This window comes from Hippoglossus stenolepis, chromosome 2, assembly GCF_022539355.2.
Source record: "Hippoglossus stenolepis isolate QCI-W04-F060 chromosome 2, HSTE1.2, whole genome shotgun sequence".
NCBI classification, from domain to species: Eukaryota; Metazoa; Chordata; class Actinopteri; order Pleuronectiformes; family Pleuronectidae; genus Hippoglossus; species Hippoglossus stenolepis.
Window position 1 is genome coordinate 13,816,487 of NC_061484.1, and position 24,980 is coordinate 13,841,466.

The 24,980-nt window shown below is 42.5% G+C and overlaps 1 protein-coding gene across 2 annotated transcripts; it reads right to left on the reverse strand.

Annotated features, from left to right (window-relative positions):
- Positions 1 to 24,980, reverse strand: LOC118125306 (phosphoinositide 3-kinase regulatory subunit 6). Of its 2 annotated transcripts, none has more exons than XM_035183796.2 (21): positions 24,920 to 24,980; positions 14,371 to 14,449; positions 14,072 to 14,176; positions 13,299 to 13,390; positions 12,994 to 13,062; positions 12,172 to 12,304; positions 11,865 to 11,934; positions 11,547 to 11,745; positions 9,592 to 9,739; positions 7,966 to 8,052; positions 6,810 to 7,053; positions 5,716 to 5,994; positions 4,872 to 4,971; positions 4,379 to 4,507; positions 3,590 to 3,697; positions 3,351 to 3,453; positions 2,799 to 2,860; positions 2,516 to 2,606; positions 2,332 to 2,393; positions 2,105 to 2,208; positions 1 to 1,651 (listed from the first exon to the last, which is right to left on the reverse strand). In XM_035183796.2, exons 2-21 carry the CDS (start codon positions 14,420 to 14,422, stop codon positions 1,495 to 1,497), a joined length of 2,394 nt encoding a protein of 797 aa, XP_035039687.2. In that variant the 5' UTR covers positions 14,423 to 14,449; positions 24,920 to 24,980; the 3' UTR covers positions 1 to 1,494. The 2 variants fall into 2 exon arrangements, with proteins under 2 accessions (XP_035039687.2, XP_035039676.2); XM_035183785.2 differs by having other exon boundaries at positions 2,799 to 2,863.

The following is a 24,980-nucleotide window of genomic DNA, read 5'->3' on the forward strand; positions in this document are numbered from 1 at the left end:
TTTTCCAAACAAAATCATTTATTTACACAATTACATTTATCCTCTTCATACATATATAAGACATGAAAATATCAGAAATTCATATATAATATATATGAATCTAATGTGCAAAATTGTTAATGAATTCACAACTCGTGATTTGAACCCTTCCAGGCTAGAGGAGACACAGACACACAGGCTCACATGATTACATTTTGTGTCATGCACCAATAACACATCACTTCCAGTCTTTAAGGCCTCTGAGATAATACCTGATCTGAGAGGATGCTTTAAACAAAGGCTCCTGAGCAAATTTCTTTGGCTGATAAAGTTACACACAAAACACAGAAGACCGTTACTTTTTCCATCAATAACTCAAAACTTAACCAATAGTTGTGTGAGATCCTCAAAAAGTCAGAGGATATCTTATCATGACTATGTTTTTGGGAAGTTTTCATAATCATGACATATATATATATATATATATAACAACACGTTAGTCATAAGTTGTATTACTTTACTCACAGCTGCTCCTCTTCCACAAGGAAACGATAAAAAAAAAGGAATTTAGTGCAAATAGATCAAGATTAGCAAACTTAAGCGATGCACCACATGGAGTGAATGAGGGATTAACATGAAGTCTATCATCCCCCCTCTTTGGCTTGATCTGTGGAATATCCACACGTCTCTGATACTGTCAAACAATAAAGTTGCTCCTTTTCTCTGGAACTTTTCCAAACACTGAACCCAAGAATGGTGTCGATCAGCTGGCAGTATGTGACAGCTGACGGAACAACAAGCAATTTGAACGATAATGCAAAAACAACTCCGACAGTGATGTGCCAGCTGTCATCGTACCAGTCCTTCAACAATCCGGATGGATCAATGGCTGACAGCAGGCGTGTCTCTATTTCTGCATTCTTCTGTGTAAGTGTTCGCATGTAAGTGCATGTACAGTAAGTGTGTGTGTGTGTGTGTGTGTGTGTGTGTGTGTGTGTGTGTGTGTGTGTGTGTGTCTGTGTTTGCATGTGTTAAGGAGACAGTAAAAGGTAGTGTGTCTATGTAAGTTAAACAACTGTTACACTCGACCTAAATCTTTCCAGACTGTCAGCAGAGTTTAAAGGATCATGTCACATGATTATATCAACCAATCATCACCAGCCCCGAAATCGTCACTGGATGCAAATGCATGTCTTTGCCGTAGACTGTGTAGTCTATGGTCTTTGCTTATGTGTTTCTCTCTGCAGTGTCACTTGCAATATTGCTCTTATTGCATGATTCCGATCTGCAAATACTGACTTTCTGTCTTAAAGTACGCACAGTGGTTTCCTCACAAAGGGTAAAAACACTGTTTGAGTGACTGTTGAGTTCAGTCTTACCCTTCAGTGTGATCAAACAGCTGCCAGTTTGATCAACTGACTCCAGTGCAGTATATCTTCTGTCTGTCTGTCTGTCAGTAAGTGTTCATCCAGCTTGGATGACCACGATTCTACAAGTTTCTGCACGACCGTCGTGTCAGTTGATGATTCCAGCAAACGTGTTGATTGGTAGATGGAGTCCTTTGCTCATGTATTTGCTCAGTCCTGCGTTTTTGTCCTCTCCCAGACTGAACTTGGACCTGATGGTTTTCTGGATGCAGTATCCGGGATCAAGACACGGGGAGATCTCGATGCTACAAGTCAAGCAGGGTCAGAGCAGAGCGATCAGTTTGGGTCAAACAGAAAAATCTCCAGATTCAAGTGTGTTAAAAGGACCAACTTTCAGATTTGAACAGTATTATAAGCTGCTTGTTTCAAACTTCTTTCTAAGTAAGAAAAGAAAGCAATTAAGAAAGAAATGCAAATCAAGCTGAGGCACAAACAAGAGCCCAGAAGAACCATTTCAAAACACAAGCTGCAGGGTTCCACTTTAAAACCCACCATGGCTGAAACCCTTGTGTCCTGGAGAGGGCTTCATTAATAGCAGCGCTCTTTGATCTGCTGCTGCTTTGATGGCAATCATGACTATCAATGATTATTTCTCCTAACTAATGAAACACCAACGCTTGAATGTGACCTTTATTCAGTGGTGTAAAAATAAAGGAAGTCAGCAACAGGACAGCAGAGGGTCGACTCTTTTTTTTTACCTCTGCACGTCTCTGTACGTCCGTTGAGAGTCTCTGTCCAGTGTGATGGTGAAAGATCGACTCTCCAAAGTGCGAATCTTGATGTTGCTGGCCCGAATCTTTGACTGTGAATTTTTAGATAAAAGTATTAAAGGAATTATCATCATATGAACGGTTTTCATTCCAACACTAGTCTTTGTGAGGGTAAGTCGCTGAAGATATTCGAGTGCGGTATCGCCTGGACTTACCACACCGCTGTTTTTAGTTTTGGTTGGAGATTCATTCATCGTCAGAGTCAAACAGTTCAGATCTGTGAGAGAGAGAGAGGAAGAGAAGAAAATGAGCACAGTCGTAGAATATTTAAGAAAAAAAACTGTGTGTGTGTGTTGGGACATGACTGAAATACTGAGCGTGTTAAAGATGATACCGAACCTTCTGCTTCACTAGAGGGAAGAGTGTTGATCTGAGCGCCTGACGTCCTAACAGAGATTCCTTTATCAACGTCTCTGCCGCTTAATGTCACCTGGACACATCCACACACACACACACACACACACAAACACAACATTCCAGTGTCAGTGATTAAGCACTCAGATAAAGGCATCCCACACACAAACAACATTATCTGGAAATGGAAATTTCCCCTAATTGCACAACTATACTGGAAACCCGAGGTTAGAAGGAAATTGTGCACATAAAAAACAAGGCAACACACCTTTTTGTAATTCATGGAGACAACAGCTCCAAAAAACTCCCCTGAGCTCCTCCTCGGTTTATCTGCTGGAGAGACATGCATGTTGTTCAGCATCATTGTGCACAGATAGAGGCAGGTGAATGCTAACATAAGGGTCACTAGTGCACATAAAAAAACAAATATAAATGGAAACGTTGGAAAAACTAGAACGGTACTCAGTAGAGCTCAGACCTCCACCAAGGTCCAACCACCTTTAAATTGACTAGATCCAGATTTTTATTTGGATCTGCATCCCATTGCAGACACTCATATATATCAGTCCCCTAAACATGGCTTTTCATCAAGATCAATTAAGCCCTATTTCACAATTTAAAAGAAAGTTGAAGAAAAACAAATTCCTGTATTCTCCCCCTGATCTGGATCTGCACAAAACTGAGGGAATGGATTCCGTCCTGACCCAAAAAGTTTTCTCGTAATCCTTTCAGTAGTTTCTGTGTTTTCCTGCAAACTAACAGACAAACTAAACAGAACTTCCTTGGTGGAGGTAATAATGTACATGTGCACCCAATTCACCTCGGACTGATGCCGAGACCTGTCTGAACTCAGGAAACTCCATCTCCAGGTGGGTGAGGAACACATCTTCAACAGGCTCCTTGGTCATGCCCTTGAACGTGAGCTAAAGGAAAACAAGCAACATGTTAAAAAAAAAAGTGATATTTCTATTTTGACAAATGTGAATACAGATGAGAGGATACAGACGTTACCCTTGTGTCTAAGAAACAAACATCTACACATGCATTATATCATATTACCTTAACGAAATAGATGCTGAAGTAGACAGGCTGCTGGCCGGTGCGGACGTAGTAGGAAATTACATCAGAGATGAAGGGCTCTTTTGGCCTCCCTGGGTTCGCCTGTTGCTATGGGCGACAGAAGTTGTGTAAAATTAACCTGACCACTCGATGTTTTACCGAGAAAACTTTGGCCACACATGGGTCATATGGACTGAATATAACGAGTCACTAAAAGGTCACACGGCCTCAGCTCGTGCAACAGAGTTTGTAATTTGCCTACATTGAAAAAATAGCCCCAGGTTAGTTAAGGATTTGAATTGGAACCTGATGCATTAGGTGCAATATGAACCCTCAAATCATAACTATTTAGTTTGGGATTATTTAACCACATTTCCTAGTTGAGTATTCAGAGGGAATAAAAGAAGGGAAGTGCTCATCATTCTCGAGAGTAAAACAGCCTTTTTCCATGAATTTTCATGAGGTGAACTCAACTTCAGCATGATTCAAATCATTTTTCAGCAGTTATATAGAACTTTTATGTCCTGCTTAAGCGTACGGACTCTGTGCAGTGTCGAGTTGTCAGCTCACTGAAACTGGGGTGTCATCGACTTTAATTTCCCGACAGAACAAGATGTTACTTCCTGTGTTTCAATTTACACCGAAAACATTCACCCCACTGACTGAAATGGGGCCTAGTACATTTTAGCAGCATGCCTGTACGACAGACCACAACACAGCCCACAAGTCTGTAGTCATTCTTCTCCCTCAGACACAGAGAAAGAACATCTGTTTTGACTTGTATCGTACCATTTTAGCCAGTTTGGGGATCATGGAGCCTAAACTCTTGATGTTACAGTTGTACCATGGGTCCACCGTGCTCAGGTACGAACCGAGAGAGCAGGGATTCCCCAGGAAGTGACCGATGGAGTGGTTTTCCTACAAAAAGGAACATGAAAGTGGAACAGAGACAACACCAAATGTGAAAAAAATACATCAGTGAAGGGAGAAGTTGGAAGGTCTTCTGCTTTAGTTGTATTGTAATACATTTATTAAGCCTACTGAAAATATCCTGATATTTTTAGAGTCTGAAGTTTCTTTTCTTTTTTGCATCATATGTAATATCCATCCCATTTCCATTTTTGGAATGTAATGACTTTATAACTGTACATTTCTCTGCAGCATTACGACACGATGGTGATTTTTCAGTTTAAATTCTCTTTCTCTTTCAACGTCGGTCGGGCAGAAACTTTCACACAATGCTGGTGGCCGGCGGCATGTTGACAAGAGGAAGTTGTCGTACCTTGACAGAGGAGATGTGAGTCGGAGTCTTGCAAACAGGGATGTAGTAAAACTGGAGGTTGACTTTCATTGTGAGAAAAAGCCGGCGCGCTTCCCTTTTCCTGCAAACGCAAACCAGTGATTTGTGAGAAGCGTCACATGCGTACACGCTTAACAGAGCAATTTGATGTCCCAGCAAAAAGGTTTGTTTTTCAACATATGACATTTGATTTAGAAGAAGTACTGTTTAGGATCCCAGTCCAGACACAGACAAAAAGTTAAGTAGTGATTAGATAGTTTTCCACTTACAATAGAATATATAAGGAAACACAAGTTTAATTTAACATTTTAAGTGAACATGCCCTGTTTAGCCTCTGATTGCTATGACAATATAAATTTGGAGCATATATTTATATATATATACAAAATACCTGAGCTGCCTAATGACATATGCGATTAGACATAACGTAAAAAAATATATATTTTAAAATTATACCAGATTGACATACCTCCACTCAACCTTCCCTCATAAAGCCACATAAAATTTCACTACATCAGGATTTTTATTAGGATCTGCACTCATAAATATCAGTTCCATAAACATCTTCATCAAGATCCATGAATTATTCCCTGAGAAATCAAGAACTAAAAAATAAAAAACGTTATATCTAGCAATGTTTACTGGATGCGCGCCCTCATCTGGACCTGCACCAAAATGTAATGGGTTATTGCTTAGGTCCCCCCCCCCCTCCATACAGCTCAGTCAGGTACATCTCAAGTCCCTAAGCAACGCCTCACCCTCCAGCTGCTGCCAAAGAGAATCAACCGTTCTGTTTTTACATCTGAGGAAATGACGAGTCCCTCACCTGAAGACATAGTAGGCCTTGGCCAGTCGGCCCAGTACTCGGTCATCGCCCATGGCGACTAGTCTGGCAGTTAAGTGTCTCGGCTGCTTGGTGGAGGCGCTCTGCATCGCCGAGCTCCCCGCCCGCCTCTGTAGAGTCATCCCTTTTCTTCCTCCCCTCCCTCCTCCACCTTGACTGGCGTGCTCCTCCAGCGTGTCCTGCATCAGCACCATACTGTCCTTCATTGTTGGTTTCATCTTGAATGCCTTGCGGCGTGACAGCCGTCCTGACTCTTGCTCACTGGGAGAAGGAAGAAGGTTTGTTGTCAAGTCCTGATCATTTTTAAAATGGTGTAAAGCACAGAAACCAAATGATTAGTGTCACTAAGTTGTGCAAATGACTTGTAAAGGAAAAAAAGATATTTGTGAAGATTACCTACTTAAATTCAAGATGAATTCAAGATAAATCAAAGGGCGCTTTCACATCTACCTCGTTGGTCCAGACCTTCTGACTTTTCCTTGTTTTGTCTGAACCAAAATAACAATGGTAAACGGTGCCTCGGGTCACAGTCCCGACCAAAACATCAGAATTCAGTCCGACCTAAAGAGGTGGTCTCATTCTGGATCAAACTGAATCATTGTCCGACAAACGTTTTTGGATGGTTTGGACCAATTGCAGGAGGTTGAGAAAGCATTAAACAACAGAGGAGGACGTTCATCTGGTTTATTCAACTAAATGTAGAGTACTGCACCTGAAGTTAATGATGCTGGTAGTAAAACCTGACAACATGCTGACGTCAGACACCCGTCAACAAACCAATCAATGTCAAGTATAGGTAGACGCAGCCCACGTAGGTGATGATGACAGAACAGTATGGGATACAAAATTCTTTAGTGCACTCTCTAATATTTAAATGTGAAACTTGATCACATGTAAACAATGTAATAAAGACATGAACATGAACTGAAGGTCCAAACCATCAGGTGTGAAAACTGAGTGCCTTCTAGATGGTTTACGTAGAAAAGAAAATAGCAACATTTAACGTATACCTGCTTTTCTACAAACTAGGTCAGCGCCTTTAATAAAAGCTAAATAAAAAAATATATAGGTGTTACCTTTTGAATTGTTCCCATGATGCACTCATGCTGGCAGTGTCCATAGATGATGACGGCGAGGGGTCCGAACCGGGGGGCAGGTCTCTTTCGATGCCGCTGTCATTGGACAGGATGGAGAAACGAGTCATGTCCGATGTCATCAGGTCGCTTAGCGACTCCCCCAGGTCAAAGTCCTCCTGCTCCTGGCTGAGGGAGAACTGCTCCAAGGAGGAGCTGGATCGAAACCACTTGCCCACCTCTCGCCCTGTCGACATATTTAACATCCATCATTCACATGTAAGTCAGAGATTTACACTCGCAGGTCAGCCGCCCGTTCACTGTTCACACACAGCTGTCACATCTCATCTACCCATGCTGACTTCCTGTACGGATGTAAAGCTCATCATAAACAGACCACAGCCATCAGTATTCTATTGTGTGCACATATTCTGTTATCCAGCTGCATGGTTCACATAAGCTGCTTTCAGACATGCACTGAAATCCAGAGAACCTCCAGACATAGGAGGGGCTGTATGTGAGAACACAAATGTCCGATTGGGAGCCTCCTGACTTCCTCCGGAGTTTCTCTGGCCTAGTAAAAAGTCTTGCAAAATGTCTAAAGGAATCGATGTGAGAACACAGCAGGAGATAACCCGGAGGATTCACCACGAACGAATGGATGTGTTGATGACGTTTTTAAAACAGGCGCAAAAATACTTCTTCACGGCCTCCATCTGAGGAACCACAGTCCTGCCTTGTGATCCCTCAACATTTAATGCAGCAATTTATAGAATCCAAAGGCAAAAATCACTGTCCTGTATTTACTGTAAACAGAGTGTGCTATTATGACCTCGTCAAAGACATAATTCAGGACTGGACGTGTACCCCTTCATTCAGAGAAATAGCTGTCAGTGCTTTCACATTAACAGCTTCACCGCACATCTTATAGTGCGAAAACAAACAACTTATTGTATTAGCCACAGTCAGTTTCACGCCGATTCAACTGAAATCTGTCAGTTCTACTTTGAGGAAGCTCCGAAAGTTTCACACTGTATCCAACTGCTTGCCACTTAATTTGGTTCGTTTTAAAGAAATTATTTCAGTTGCTGAGTCTGTTTGGCTGACTTGCAGTTACAACTTCCTCTAGCCCCCCCCTACAGAGTCCAGAGCCACTCACAGATATCCAGTTCCTCCGTCCACAGGTGGAAGCTCATCTCTGGGTTAGGAAGAGGGCAGTCACATAGCGAACCTCCGGGCAATGGGTCTGCACGCACACACACACACACACACACACAGAAAGAGAGAGAGGAAGAGACCCAAACTGTCACAATGACACTCAAAACAAAACAACCCCCCCCTCCATGTCAACACTCCTGTCCATCCCTCGGTGGTCTCCCTGCTGGGATGAGGGGGTGGGGGATCAGGTTCATCGGACGGGATGTCGACATGATAATAGTGAGGAAAAGAGTGGATGTCATGGAAATAGATATGCGGAAATTTATAAAAAAAACTACAGACGAGTGACTTGATTGTGCCATGAGGAGGAAATCAGCAGATAGAAGCAAAATCACACGTCCGACCTCAGCAGCAGCTGCGTGTGAAGCTCTTGTAAACACAGAAAGAATGAGTGTTTGGACTGTGCTGACATTGGGGACTGTCAGTTGGCGATTTGTTCATTGTGGGCAGTGTCAGATGTGACGCACATGGAAATCAGTTGTGTGGTCTGTGGTTTGAGATTGTGGTCCCTGGACGAGCGGTCTCCCGGCTCACTGCCAGCCAGGTAGCCTCTGACTAGGGCAGTTAATTAAGTTCACGTCCGACATCCTAAAGCGGCTGGTTCGACACAGCTAATATCAGGGTCCCGTCCATCTTGGCTCACTATAAAAACTACAGCCAATGCCGGCCAAGCGGGCTCAACCACACAAACGATGCTATTGGTTGAGTCTGTGACGTCGATGGACAAAGTTCACCAAAGTCACTCGCAGTTTTTCTTCGCCACAGGAAGCAAAGGTTGTATTCGCCCCTTCGCTCGTACAGAATGGAGGTGAATGGGAGCCATTGGTTTTGCCACTTCAATATCGGCACGTGTGACCGTGCCCATCTGTCGAGGACGGGAGAGAGAGAGAGCGCTGTCTTCCTCTTCTATTAGACTCCATTATGGCCGGTGTTTACTGTGTGTGCGCCTCTTCTCTGACCTCCTCCTGTTTTTTTAATTTAAAAATAGACAGTGAGCAGCATTAACTAGGTTGTTAACCTGCAGACACAACGCGGTTCACTCTCATACGTGATGAGGGTGGATGGCAGAATTCACAGGTTATTAAGGGGGATGGTTTATTGTCCTTTTGGTTTAAAGGGGATGGCATCCCCCCTCGTCCACCTAATTATTACAGTGTAGAAGTAGCTCAGGTAAATTCACTAAGAGCTCAAGAACATGTTCAGACACAGTAGTCAGGACAAATGCGGAGGTCTGTGTTAACAAAATCACAGTGACAAGGTGATTTGCAAACTATGATAATTTCACCCCCTATTAATTTGGACACATTTCACCAATCAAAACAACTTCCGTACTTAAACTACACAGGCAAACAAGAGGCCTGTAAGAAAGTCTCTTCACATCCTCAGCTCGTCTGCTGTCGTTTCTCATTTTCTACTTGACCCCGGTCTGTCCCATAACCTGCAGTGACAGGTTCTTTTGGTCCCCCCCCCTCCCTTCATTGATGCTTAGCTAGTGTCTTGACAGTGCAGCTCTGCCCCAAAGAAACTTCTGCCGTTCGTGGGTTTTTCCTTTCCAGAGAGCTCGTACCTGAGACTGTGTGGGTGAGGATGTCACTGTACAGCTGCAGAAGACGGCCTCTCAGCGCTCCCCTCTCCCCTCTGCCGCCATCCTCCGCGCTCTGCTCTAGAGTCGCCAGCACTTCCTGAAAGTACGGCTCAATGTCTTGGCCCATGTCCTGTCCAAAAAACACACGCGGGTTAGCACGGGGTGAACACACACACACACACACACACACACACAGGAAGGTAACTACATACAGAGCAAGTATTAATAGCAAGGAGGTGAAGGGCCACTTGCGTGTGCGTACGTCTGCTCTTTGTGTGTGTCCTGCTGAGGTGTTACTTTAGGACGCGTGCCAAGAGACACAACTTGTCCAACATGAAGTTCAGCAGACAACAGACCTTCGTTCAGGATGTTTCATGTAACACGTAAATGTGGGGCAAACTATTTTTAATCCCAAAAAAAATTCACTACCCGGGAGCTCTTGAGTCAAATCTCCTAACATGCTCTACATGTGGGGAGGTTTGTGCACATGATTTCTCTACACAGACGTCATTCACTTCCAAACTGAGGCACTTGGGAATTCACACGGGAAAAGATAGAGAGAAGATAGAAAATAGCAAACATTTTAAAAAGACATTATGAAATTGAGTGAGAAAATGTGAAGAGGCTGAAGAGAATCAGCATGAAGTGATACTTTGTTAAACACTAAGCTAGCAGCTTTCCTCTGAAGCTCTTATGATCCTGATGACATGTTCTGCTTTTCTTGATGATGATTAGAATACCTTACTCTTGATATTTAACCCTAAGTACACAGCACAACAAATCCCCACCGACAAAAAGAGAAAGAAAATAAATCATTTGATAAGTAGATAAAAACAAAATTCTTGACAATTAAACAAATAATGAATAAAGCTCATGCCACCTTAATTAAACCGACAATCCTAATATAGACAGAGTAAACTGGACTAATCGCTGCTTTAGGATTACTCATCCCAGTCCTTATCTTTCAAGCTAAAGTCAAAATACTTTAAAAAAGGTCTCCATCACTCGTAGAGTTTTACCAACTTTACGTGGAACAGAAACACTTTCAGCCATCTGATGAGGCGAGGAGGTCCAGATCCTTGAAACAGCGTGAAACAGAAACGTAATTACATCGCGTATGTTAGGGGACCATTTTGCATTCACGACATGTTGGAAATGCTAAAGACAAGGCTGTTGAAATATCACAACTTCCTCAGTGCAGCGCTACAGGTTTAGGTTTTCGACAAATTTGTCAGGAAACCTTATTTCAGCTAGCAACTCTCGTTTGAAACGATTCAGCAGCAGCAGAACATAGTTAAGAGTTTGTCAAGGCTGTCCCTATGTGCAGCACTTTCTCTAGCACATCACTCACACACTAGCAGCACAGCCTTTAGGGGAAATTTGAGGTTCAGCGTATTAGATGCGCAGTACGGAGGAGCCGATTGAACCACAGACCTTCTGGTAAGTGGATGACCTCCTTCACCACAGCTGCCTTTATAATGGGTAGTGATGAGCAAATATCTTAATCCCTCCCTTCGAAGGCTGCAGGTGGATGCTGGCGTGGAGGAGGGTCTGCGATACTGACGCAGGGCAGCAGAGGCATTGACAAGCAACCGGAGAGATGGGAAATCTTCGCAGCTTAAATAGACCGCCAACTTAGAGAGTGAGCATGTCACATGATTAAAGCGGTGCAATGCATCCACAGACCAATGAGAGTCTGGAACATCACCCAGAGTCTATCTGATGGCATTTACTTTTAAGATATTGAGTTCTTCCTCCACTTGAATCTACATTCACAATCCCAAAACCCTGAACTTCTCAGAGCAAACCTGCTGTCAAATGACCTGAACCAGACTGACAAACACCACACACTGCTGTGACCATTAAAAGATAATGAGAAGAGAAGGCGATAACTGAGCACCGTCGATAAAAGAAAATTCTTGTCGAGTTTTACTGACCTTCAGGGCCTGAGCCAGTTTCGGCCCGTGGCACAGTTCGGAGCCCAAAGCAGCCTGGATGGAGTGCTGGACCACGCCACGCATGACATCTACAGGACTGGTATATCCACCTGAGGCTGACGCAGACGCCTCAATGTCCTCCAGCAGGACTTGTCCCAGGGAACCAGAGAAGACGTCTGGGTCGGCCAAAACAAAAACTCTGCAGGGATTTACACGGCAGACTTTAGAGTTTGACAGGGAAGGCAGTTATACTACATGCAGGAGAATCGATCCGTTGTTGCTGTACCCACAGATATACATTATTCATCAGTGACTCACCTCTCCTGAATGGGATAGTGGTCATTTTTTAGCCCCTGCTCTGCTGTGACCCTCCTCTGGTACATCAGACCTGTGGATTAAACTGGTATTTAACGACAACATGTGTGCTAATCATCAAACAGATTAGGCATCACATTTAAGCAGCTATGTTGGCATCGTTTTCATTTTGCCTCTTGGTGCAGGACCCTGGAGGGCAGATTTGTTAGCTGCTCACCTGCCGTAACTAACAGCGGATTTCTGGGTTGTTTTGGTTGAATGACAATAGTGAAACATGGTGATTTTCTCTGTACAGTATGATGATCAGTACCTGGAGTGGAGCGTTCGGTTTTTATTTGCCTCGTGTAGCTGAGGCCTACGGAGCAGTAAGGGTGAGGGTACGTCATGAGTTTCTTGCAAAAGTCGTAAACCCGCTTGTAGAGCTCATCTGGGATGTAGGCTGTCTGAAATCGGAAAACACACACACACACACACACACACACACACACACACACACACACACACACACACACACACACACACACACACACACACACACACACACACACACACACACACACACACACACACACACACACACACAGGTTACAACTAATACTGGTAAGTAAATTCAATATACCTAATGATTTTGCTTGTATTGTTAGCGAATTGTAATTACACAAAGTTGATTAAATATGAAGAAAAAACAATGCAGAGTATTAAATGCCATCATTTAATGTGTGCACTTCCTTGTTCACATCTGTTCCTGGAAAAATAAGGAAGAGGCTGAGCATAACAAAAACATGAGAAGAGGAAGATTTTTTTTTTTTTCCATCTCCTCCGTTTTGCATTTTGTGAATAAGGTTGAAAGGTCAGAGCACATTCCAGAAACATGTCAGTCTGGTGTATTTCCAGATTGACGTGACAAGGCAGCGTGGCTCTGTCAGTCAGGTTAACCACATACATTCAGTCCAATCGTCCGTTACATACTCAGAATGGATCAAAGAAGTGGGGACAGTAACATAACAGAGCGGGTATCAGTTCAGTGTGGCTGTGGAAACGTGTTTAGTAAAAATCCTTTAGTGTGAATTCAATTTATCGTGTTACAAAAGTATGAACAAGCTTGGGAAAGCTTCAACAATGAATACTGTACCTGGACGATGGCATACATGAGAGTGTGGAGCAGAGGGATGATGCATTTGCGAGAATCCCATCGCTCGGCCTGCAGAGAAACACACACGCACACACTGAGTGAGGGCTCGACTTGACAGAAGACAGAACGGAAACTCTACGATCATTGTAAAATAAATAACAAATAAAAGATTAATTCAGGGACATTCCAATAAAACTCACAAATTCCAGATTTTTCAGTGCGAATTCAAAAGGTTAAAAGAGCAAGCAAAATTAAAATCTGAAACATCTTTCAAGCCTGTAGGGGATTTATCAAAAACAGAATACCTTTTCCAATTCCTTAATCAGCACCCACACCAGAGATAAGCTGTTGGCAGGATTGTTTTGAACCTTCTTATGAAGCGTCCACCTCAGCATGCCTGTACACACACAGATAAACACACAAAGCCATTAACACATGCCAGAGTTCCACGGCAATAAACATCACCTCGTTAAATGTGTCACATTTTCCTCCGTTACACTGCTGGGCCAAAATATGTCTGATGACTAACAACCGGACAGCCCTCAGACTGCTGACACACATAAATATTCCACACACTAGCAGGCAGGTTTCACATGTAAAACAATAAAATAAAACATCATGAAGATGCTGTTAACACGTTGTTTAATCTATTTACCGTATATATATCTATATCTATATATATATAAGACCCAGTGATGTAACCACACAATATTATTTCTAGGATTTCTTATAATCATAAGTGGGAAGAAAAGTCTTTGTCAAAGAGGTTATTTTTTATTGTATTGATCCAAGATTTTGGGGATTTTGTATTTCACATTTTTAGATTGTTTTTCAGCATTTTCCTTAATTTCTCAAAAAAGCATGGTTCTTGATGAAAACAAAAATCTGGCATATTTAGCTGACTAATATGTTGTGTGTGTGCAATTTGTGTTTTTGCCGATCCGAATAAAGATCTGGATCTAGTGATTTTTAAATTAGGTTTCATAGGGGACTGTTGGGCCTCTGCAGATGTATAAACTCTACTGAGAACCATATAGCATCTAAATAGTGTGGTATACAAGAAGAGAGGACATTGTACCTTTGTTGAAACAGTCTATTGGCTGCTGATTGTCTGTGTCCCTGGGCAGCAAAGCCTGGATGCTGCGGTACAACTCCGCCTCTGAAACTGTCGGGGAGCAGCCGGCTGGAAATAGAGTCAGGAGGTTTTGAGAAGTGAGAAGGCTTTGATCCAAGCTCACACAGAATCAAATCTTATTTCTGAAATGAACACAGACCAGCCCTGAAACACTATGATGCATTTTACTTGTGTGACAGTAGAAATATATTCTATGTGATGAGATGTCACCACATGCCTGTAAGTGTGGGTGATGCATGTACCTGTTGGCTCCATGCTGCACGTGGACCTATCCCAGGGGGCCTTGTTGGTCATGTCTCACATGCATAGTGGGTCTATCAGCTGTCCTCAGGAAGAAGACACAGAGAGAGCAAGTGTATAAGGTCACAGATTGAGTTGCTTTACAGCCTCTGTGTTGCTGATTTATGATGGTGGGCAGCAAATGTGGGGGATGCAGTGATGGTTAATTCTCTCACCGCTGTGTCTCAGTGGAATGTAAAATAGAAAGAAGCTATTTAAAAAAGCGCAACGACCACAACAGTGTTCGCATGTGTTTCTGTGGGTTTCTTTTTCGTAATCGACAGGTCTACGTCTCCTTCATGTCTGGGTAGTTACAGCTGGGTGATAAAAGTACAAGTTTAATGGTCTTTACCCACAAATATTGTCAAGCTTATTAATGCAGCACATATAAAAACAACCAAAGTTGACCAAAGTGCTGTAGAATGACAAGAATTAAGGACACTCAAAATCTCAACACATGCTTATCTCTACACTGCAACATCTCGTTTCTTGTAAATACAGAGAGAGGTCGACTTATTTTCATCCTTCCCTCTTTTTTGTAAAAAACTCTCAAAGAACTGGAACATAAATCTCACTTATTTGAATGCTTCTGCACAAATAAAGAACCACGGAGTCACAGAAACAAGCCACAAACTAATGTTGTCACTATAAAACAAGTTAGTTAACTTCTTAGCCACCACACAAAACGACTAGAATAGCACTCGGGGCAGCGTTCACCTCCGCCAAGGCTCCTTAAATTCAATCAAACTCACACACTCATAGATATCAGTTCCCATAATGTATCAAGATCCATGAATTATTAACCAGGGATCCACCCCGAGCCAGACCCGCACCAACATTGGCTGGGTTCTTCCCTGACCCATACCACATCCTTCCACCAAGTTAGGTAGAAATCCGTTTCGTTGTTTTTGTGTAATCTTGCTTACAAACAAACCAACCAATCGACAAACAAACAGACAGGGGTGAAAACATAACCTCCTCGGTAGTAAAACTATTCAAACCATCCTGATCAATTTCCTACTGCTTTCACTAGTCAAAGTGTCAGAGGTGTCAAGTAGAGATAATGGCACACAAACTCACCCTGTTCCATGCAGACACCGAGCAAATAGTGCTGCAGATCTCTGTGCTGGAACTATTGAGTGTGTTACAGGGGGGGGCGGGGGGGACGAGAGAGAGAGAGAGAGAGAGAGAGAGAGAGAGAGAGGGAGAGTGTGAGAGTGTGAGCCGCAGGCAAGTGAGGACAGCTGTGCATTTCTGACTGTGTGAGTGTGTACGAGTGGAGTAGTGACGGGGATAAGCATTGTGTGTGCGCGTGTGTGTGTCAGCAGCGTTGAAGGGGGAGGTGGTGAGAAGAGAGAGGGAGTTTGTGTGTGCAGGTGTTGGAGCGTGTGTCATAATCTGTGTGAGTTATGTTTAATTGGTTGGAGGCTGTATGTGTTTGATTTTGTTTCTATTTCTGGTTTTCTGACTCACTTCTCTTTCCTCAACCTTTGCTCATGTTATTTTGCTCTATTTCGGGTCAGTCTCTCTCATTCTCCCTCACACACACACACACACACACACACACACACACACACACACACACACACACACACACACACACACACACACACACACACACACACACACACACACACACACACACACACACACACACACACACACACACTGCATTGTCGGTCATTCCACAGGTCGTGCGTGTACAATGAAAGGATCTAGTGTGATGGATTTAGTCCTGATCCCTGTAAGAAAAGCAGCACTTTCAAACACAGCGAGTTGACAGCGCTGCCTCAGCAGCTGAACGTGGCCTTTTTTTCTACAGACGTTTCCGGTTGTCTCTGGCGCCGCCACTCCGACTCTCTAAGACTGCTACTTTTCTTCCATTGTGTTTCTCTTCCATACAAACAGACAGAAACACAAAAGTAAACTGGTCTGTGTAGATATAAAAAACAACTGGCACACGCATGCAAAACACACTCATGTAGACGGCACGCACTGACTCACAGATGAGATGCATAGAGCTGCACTGTGTTTACTTTCCTTCCATAAACTATAATGTAGTGCTGGAGCTGACAAATACAAACCACTTCCTCTCTGTCTGAATGAGTGGGTAGATGACACTATATTTAGACAGAGAGAGAGAAATGCTGAAACAGTGAGTGAAGAATGGAGAGCCAAAGTTTTTTTAAAAAGCTTTGAAATGAAGACACATGATTCACAACCTGTCCAAATAAACTTGGAAAAAACCATAGTCTGCACAAAAATGATCCAACAAAACAAAAGAAACAAAAGCCTCAGTAGAGCACATCCCTCCACCAAGGCCCAACAGCTCACTTATGAAAACACATTTTTGCTACTAGATCCAGATTAGTAGATTATTAGAAATCCATGAATTATCCTCTGTTGAAAAGTAAAAAGTTGATCATCTAGAAAGTGAAAAAAAACTCAGAGATCTGCACCAAAGTTGAATGGGTTCTTTCATGACCCGTTGCACATCCTTCCTCTATTTTTCGTGGTAATACATCCAGTAGTTTTTGCATAATCTTGCAAAAAAACGAGAAAATATGGAGAGGTAAAAACATAGCCTCCTTGGTTAAAAACCCACCATCACAGCTTTCTTGTTGTATGTCAAACGTAAATCAAATGAAATGTTAAAACATGATCTCTTATTATGGTAGAACCATGATTCTAATTGGAGCATTAGATGTTATATATTTGTAATCTTTGCAGATTGGGTATAGATTCACTATCAGAAAAGTTGGTCCTAGCAAAGAAATCACCATTTTCTCCATTGCTTTTCCTTGTTTGTGATATTTTATGCAACTAAGCAACCAACTGCAAAGACAATCTGCTTTCTGTTAACACCAGCATGCACATGAGTATAAACAGTATATAAATCTTACAAATGTATATTTATATTTATCTTGATCTAGGTGCCATATTGTTTGTACATCCGGCTTAAAACAAAAACCTGTTTGAATGGAAGTATCCATACACTGTCCCGTGGACGTTCATTTGGATATGAAATATTAAGATATTAAGTCTGAAAGTCTCAAATAACATGTCACTGGATGAGAGCCAACAAAGTACAATCAAGAGCTCAAAACAAACCTCAAACTCAGGCTACATCAGCACTCCTTTTCCTTTTCCTTTGAAAACACATCAACTCTGCTATGGATACACCTGCTGACCACACTACTCTGGAGTAAGCATCAGCAGAACCAGTCACATGAGTCAGAAAAGTGCAATTAAGTAGGAGCCAAAGCCACATGCCAGTAAAAGAAGAAGAAAAAAAAACTCTATGACGGTAAAAGATTTCCAACTACTGTGAATCAGTTCCTCGTTTGGGCTATGTGCACCTTCCACATGCTGATCGCCGTGGTCAGCCCGCGGCACAAACAATACAGCCAAACAAAACAACAGGAGCGCTCGTTTCCGCTCAGGCACACTGCAGACAGCTCAGAAAACAGGAAGAGATGTGTGGAAGTGTGTTCATAGAGACGCAGAGAGGTGGTGCTTTGGTGCTGGGGGCGGAGGTGGGCTTCTATGTATATTTGCTTCGCAAGTGGAAATCCCCAACCTATGATAGCACAGGATCTCTTGACTCGAATGGTTGTCAAATGTCACATGATCTCAGATATGAACCTGGACAATGTGGATTGAGGAAGGAAAACACCTGCAGAGTTGGTTGTCTGTGGCGAGCAAGTAATACCTGAAAAACGAGTAGAGATGATGACACTTAATTTTCCTGATCAGAACATTTTTTGTCATGCATGGTTGCGGCCTTTGGGTGCAGTGTGTTTATAAGACTGATAGTAAAAGAAGCATCATGAACTTGAAAACCATGTGAGAGAGTGAAAATTGAGCAGCTGCTACCGTCGCCTCTCCCTGGAGGACTGCAAGAAGAGCCAAGATTCACATTTGAGCTACAAAACTGTCCGACAGCACGTCAACATTAAAAAGGGTTAGGTTGTTACATCCTGAAACAACACAACAATGGTAAGATAACTAAATGCTGCGAGGAACACACACGTAGACGTTGCAAAGAAACCCCCAAAACAGAAAGACAACATCTAATTTAGCGGGAGACATTAATCAAAGTGAGTTCCTGAATCAACAAGCTGGACAATATGAGGAAGTCCTCTTGGACCGGTGAATGAAGTGTGTGTGTGTGTGATCTTGTACAGCTATCTTTGTGAGGACCAGTTTGAGGGGTTAAGACTTGGTTTTAGGGTTAGGGTTGGAATTAGGTTTAGGTTAGGTTAAGGGTTAGGCATTTAGTTTGGATGGTTAGGGTTAGGGTAAGGGACTAGTCATCACTAAGATAGAAGTATAAACATGTGTCACTTTAGGTCATTAGGACTTGTCTTCCTTATGGGGACAGAAAGAAAGTCCCCATAACGTATCATTCAGTTTTTAGGTGAAGAAATGTTTTAAGGTTAAGTCAACGTTAAACTTATGTTAAGTTTAGGTTAAGGTTAAGTTGAGGGATAGGGTTCAGCAAGTAGTGATTATAATTCAGGTTAGTGTAAGTCTGCAGGAGATCAATGTAAGTCGATGTAACGTCCTCTGAAGCCATGGAGACCTGACAGTGTGTGTAAGTCCACTTAAATGTCCAAATCGGCAACACACAGGTGAATAGGTAACAAAAAAACGAAACATAAAGAATGTTTTCCACTGGGGAAGCTGGTTGTAAATACAACACTTTATCACAGCTCTGAATAGACGAGGTGTAGATTTACGCCTGCAGGGTTAGTGTGCAGGCCAGAGGAAAACAGATAGGAAGGGCTATAAAGGGGGTTCCCGACGAAGGTGTGTGAGTGTATGTGTGAGTGTGGTACGGTCACTCCTGTGGTCTATGATGGTGACAACTGGGTCAACTGGTCTGTTGGGGGCGGCACATTTAGGTTAAATTTGGCCACGTGTCTCTTAGGGAGTTTTGTACAATTAGTTGGTCAAACCACAAATTTAGATGGAAATACTCACTAGGGTTGTTGACACTGCCACCGGAGTTACACTGCCAGCTCCACCTTCCATTTGTTGTATTTTCATCTTATTTATTGGTAATTTTTGCATATCAGTAGTCGCAGCCCCGTTCTTGAAATAAAAACTGCAGTTTATAAAATACTAGTTAGCGATACCTGCGCTACATATATAAACTGAAAGTGTCTGCTCCATAAAGTGTATATAAAGATGGACAGCTCCCCAAAAGTGAAGCCAAAATCGTCTCTGGTGGCTGGCTTCAGTATAGGTCATAAAACACACCTACTCCGAGTTAGCTGCTCGGACATGGATCAAACTAAAAAGTCAAAGTATGTCACATAACATTTCCTCAAATGTTGTGTCCGTCATGTTAGGTAGTTGTTATCACACTGATATCTGTTCAAGTGTTCTTTTTTCTGGTGAGTTTGGTTCAAGTTAGTTATTTGATGCTATGAAGATGGGGTTAAAAGTCTTGACTGGCCGGCTGAGATTGACTTGCAATTGGTCGAGCGTGTGTATAGGGGTTAGGGTTAGGGAGATTTCCGTTGGTGTTTCGAAAAAGCGATTAGATTCATTTTTGATGCATGAAATACTTGTAAATCCATTCTTTTCCGAGGATAAAAAAAAAAACTGAACAAAGACAGCACTGTAACCCTAGGCACAGCTGTGGCCTGAGGCAGAAGGCCTGTGGATAAGAGCTGTGGGGAGTATGAATGATTTAGGTTCTCAAACGAATGAATGAATAACGAGCTATTTCTGTCATATTGAAGGTGCATTAACAGCTGTTTAGTGGTCCACTGCAGGTGTGACTTCAGCATTCAACTCGTGAAGAAAACTCAAGACAGAAGCTGTGGATTTCGCTTTGCTTCACACACCTTGTTTACTTAACTGTAATCTCCAGAATATTTTCTTATATTAGTCATGAAATCATTAAGGTACATCTGCCAAACTCCTAGTTTTATCTTTAAAATATCCTTATCCTCAAAATAGATATAGAATTGATGGGATCAGCTTCTGAGGCATCCCTGCTATTTGTGTACCAGTTCAATCAAGTGCAATGTGGCTCAGGCTTTCTTAATATTGAATCCACCTACTGACAGTCAAACACAAACTATAACTGACCCTCTGTGTCTGGGAACACACACTGAAGCACATGATGTAGTATGAGACGTTTTCCAACCGAATATTTTGGATATTCTGCAAATGACGTGTGTTGGGGAAAAGAAACATTGATTCCAGAGAAAAATGTGAGGCTTGTGTCAGTCAGACGACTTTACGCACGCACGCACACGCACACAAAAAGCGTTTCCATTTGTTTTCATAGTCCTCACAGGACAAACAAACGGGCGGCGTCTCACACTCATGAGCGTCTGCGGCTGTCTGCACTTTTGGAGCTGTGGTGTGTGGACATCTAAAGGGTGTTTTGCAAAAGCTTTGGAAAGGGTTGTCATTTAAATTGTTGGATCAGGTTTTCCAGGAACATGCAAAAGTTGCGTGGGCTGACAGAGAGCAGAACTTCAGCCTGAATGTACCTTTGAACCTTCTGAATGACAAATATATCTATAAAACGTCTAAAACGTCAAAATGACTCACTTTCTTAAAGGCCAGGATGGCAGCTTAAATTGGATGCTTGAGCTGTACAACAGTAAATGTTCTGTACTTATATAGCGCTTTTCTAGTGTTGATGACCACTCAAAGTGCTTTACAGCGCAGTTTTGCCATTCATCCATTCACACACACACACATTCATACATTGAATGTACAAGCAGTCATTTCTCAATTATTCATACACTGCTTTCACGGCCATCAAGGGCAATTGGGGGTTCAGTAACTTGCCCAAGGATGGTTTCTCATGTGCGATGGAGGAGCCAGGGATCAAACTACTGACCTTCTGGTTAGTGAAGGACCCGCTCTACCTCCTGAGCCACTGTAAATACTAAAGATATAACACATTTAACACATAAGACTGAGAAACATTTCTCTGATATTTTGCTTAAATTATGAATTGATTATCCAGCTTTCTATGAAATTGTGTGGAAAGGTGGGGCATGATCCAAGGAGGAATCCATACAAATTGGGACTGGAGACAGGATTTTATTTCACTTCTCTTCACTGATAAGCCAATAACAAAGGTACTGTATGTAATATCCAAGTGCCCCTTTAGTTACAATAGCCATTTTCAGACATGAACTGAAGACATGAAGAAATGTCTTTAACACGCCCCCTCGTTAGCTGTGAATTTTCGGGAAATGTTCCTGCTGTGTTCCCACATGGGCTCGTTCAGTCAATGTTCCAGAAATGTTCCAGAAAACGCTCGGAGCAACCAACTTGGAAATTTGCATTGTCACATACAGCCCCTCCTGGTGTCACCGCATGTCTGAAAGCAGCTAGCGCGTTGTTCTCAAAAGCACTGAGTGATACAGAGTGCATTGTGAACGCTGTCGGCGGTTCTTGCCCGACAGTAAACACTGGTAAAGGCTTCATGTCAAGTGAATGAATCCGGTCATCTGACTTGAGCTGAAATGAGTCTTGAGTGAACACGGCCTACAGACATGGTGGCGTCTCTTTGACTGCAAACTGATGTCAAACTAACCTACAGTCTCTCTTACAGCCCAAAGGGAAGACGAGGACTACAGACAGGTTCATTGATGTGTCTTCCCTGCAGCAGAGGGGGGGAAGTCACTGACATTTCCTTATGTTGGGAGCATAACCAAGAGCATGTCACAGGTCAGCACCGTGTGCTTTCAAGTCGTATAAACCTCAACAAAAGTTTCTGTTCAAGCTGGTGAGCCAGACCAGTTTCTGAATAGTACCTAGCAACTAACGCACTACATACAACGCCTATGCTCACCTTTAGCCAAACGGCTTCTCCCCATGCATTCCAGCCAGAGCCCCGAACACTTCCCTGTCGCACTCAAGTGTCGGTGTAATTCTCCCCTGGGCTGATTAAGAATAGACCAGAGATTATTTTTGTGTTAGATGCCTCAGAGAAAAAAAACTGGCTCCAAATGTTGCTTTCAAGTGGCTGACATCTTATAGAGAGGTCAAAGTGATGACACACATGAAGTTGACCCTCGGGAGGGTGGGGGGGAGGTACCTAACGGCCCTGGGTGTAAAAAATATGTAAAAAATAAAAAAAGAGTTGTAGCTTTTGCAAGATTAGAAATAAAACACCCCAAAGTATAGTGCACAATACCAACTTAGATTAAAGTATTTCAGGTTGGGATTTTAAAAATGTCTTATACTGTTTGCTGCTGCAGCACTGCTACTGCCAGTTTGACTTTGATAATGGCCATCGATAACAACACAATAATCATCATCATCATCATCATCATCATTACTACGTTTACATGGACACAATATTTAGATTTTAACCTATCTAACCACCCATCTGAAAAACACACTGCCATGTAAACTGGTTACCTTAATAAGAATAAGGTCATACAGAATAAGCAATAATGGGACTGAGACATGTGGAGTACTGTGACATTATGTAGACATGTATACATCTTATTCTCATGACAACATCCTATAATTGGCGGTTTTACAGCATTTTGCAACACTGACATGTGGCAGTTACCAGCTGCTTGACCACACAGGCCCTGGGTGTAAAAAGTATGTAAAAAATAAAAAAAGAGTTGTAGCTTTTGCAAGATTAGAAATAAAACACCCCAAAGTATAGTGCACAATACCAACTTAGATTAAAGTATTTCAGGTTGGGATTTAAAAAATGTCTTATACTGAATAAGGTGAATAGTTATAACAGTATTCACGGATGAGTTGTTCCTCTCCACTGTCCCCTAGTTTTTGCTCATTATGGGAACCGTTGGGTTTTTCCATAATATTTTAAGGTCTTAACCTTACTATGTAAAGTGCCTTGAGATAATGTGTGTTGAGATTTGGTGCTATATCATTAACATAGAATGGAAATTGAATTGTAAAATGCAGTCACTAAAAGAGTTCATATAACGTTTGCTGGTCAGTCACAAATGTTTGCATTTTGGAATCTGGATAATTGGACAAATTTATAACTAGTCTTGTGTCAGTTATATTATCTAGTCCCGAAATATGGTTTCAGTCCGTCCCTGTACTCTGTGGTCATTCAACAGTGTCTCACTAGAACTGCCTAACTCTAGGCTCAACAGTCTTCAATGCATGGAAGCTGAATCAAATTGCACACAGTCTTAGAAATCAGTCCCCTAAATAAGCCTGATTTCTTTAATGAAGATTCATACCAGGGCCTGGTGGCAAGAGGCTCCTTAAATTCAATCAAGCTGTAGCAAATTCCACACACTCATTGATACCGCTTCCTTAAATAGGCTTGTTTTTTAATCAAGATCCAGAAATAATTATCTCTGAAAATGTTAGAAAAAGCCTTATCTCACAATTTTAAAGAAAAAAAGAAAGAAAATAAACTGGATCCACCCAGGATGTGGATCTGTACCAAAACATAATGAGTTCCTCCCTTACCCTTACCACATCCTTCCACCAATTTCTGATGTGATCTGATCTGTCTGCTCGTTTTTTTTGTAATGGTGCTAACAAGCACACAAACACTCAAAACACAATTTGCTGAGGTAACAAACAAGTGGACAGAGATGACCACATATCCGCCTTACCCCCGTGTCGCGTGTGACTCATTTTCCTCACCATGTGTTGAATCGTGATCGAGCCATTTCAACTCCCTCATATGTTTTTCATTTATTTTCCTGCAGGCGCACGTTCAAGGCTCAACATTGTATTTAAACCACTACGTCACTCTTTCTCCTGTCTGCCTGCAGAGCCTCACCCAGGATTTGACATCACTGGCCTAATTTTGATCAAGACTGGAGTTTTTAACTGGGAGCTGTGTGCAGCCGTGATGGGTGTTGCCATTGTTAAATGTCAATGCCAAGGACGGTATTGTCATGCTTCATGCTATTGGTGATCACTTCCACAGGGGCCAGCATAGACGTGTACAGTACCACTCACTGGAGCCACCCTGCAAACCCCCTTAGCCCAGGAAGCTGGGATGTAAAACAAGGAAGCAGGAGGAAATGCAGCTGTGCTTTGAGACCTGCAGCAGACACAACAGAGAGCCAAGGCTTCAATCAGACCAGCCACTGTTATCAAACCCATGCTATTATCTCAGGAGGGAGGAAAACACAGGCCTCCGTCCCTCCTGTCTTCTCGTGTCATAGGGCATGAGGGTGGTTTTTTATAGAGCCTGACTCATGTAAAACAAAAACAGAGAGGAGGAGGAGGAGGAGGAGGGAGGTTGATATCTACTGTATGTTAGTCAGATAATAACAGCTCATCACTGCAAAGCCTTTAAAATAAATCAGGATACATTTGTAATTCAATTACAAACTGGACTTAGTGTTAAATCTACACCATGAGCAGGTTGACACACACTTCACCATCTGCACTGTCAGCCCGCTGCGATCACAGAGTAAACGTCCACCGTCTCCGCGTGTTGAACACACACTTCACCTTCACGAGGTCACGGTTTTAAAAGGAGGAATCAGTTGAGTGTTGGTTCAAACTTACCTGAAGTCACTTGCTCGTGCGGCTTCCTCCGGCGGATCCACTTGTTTCTTTGCTTTACTCC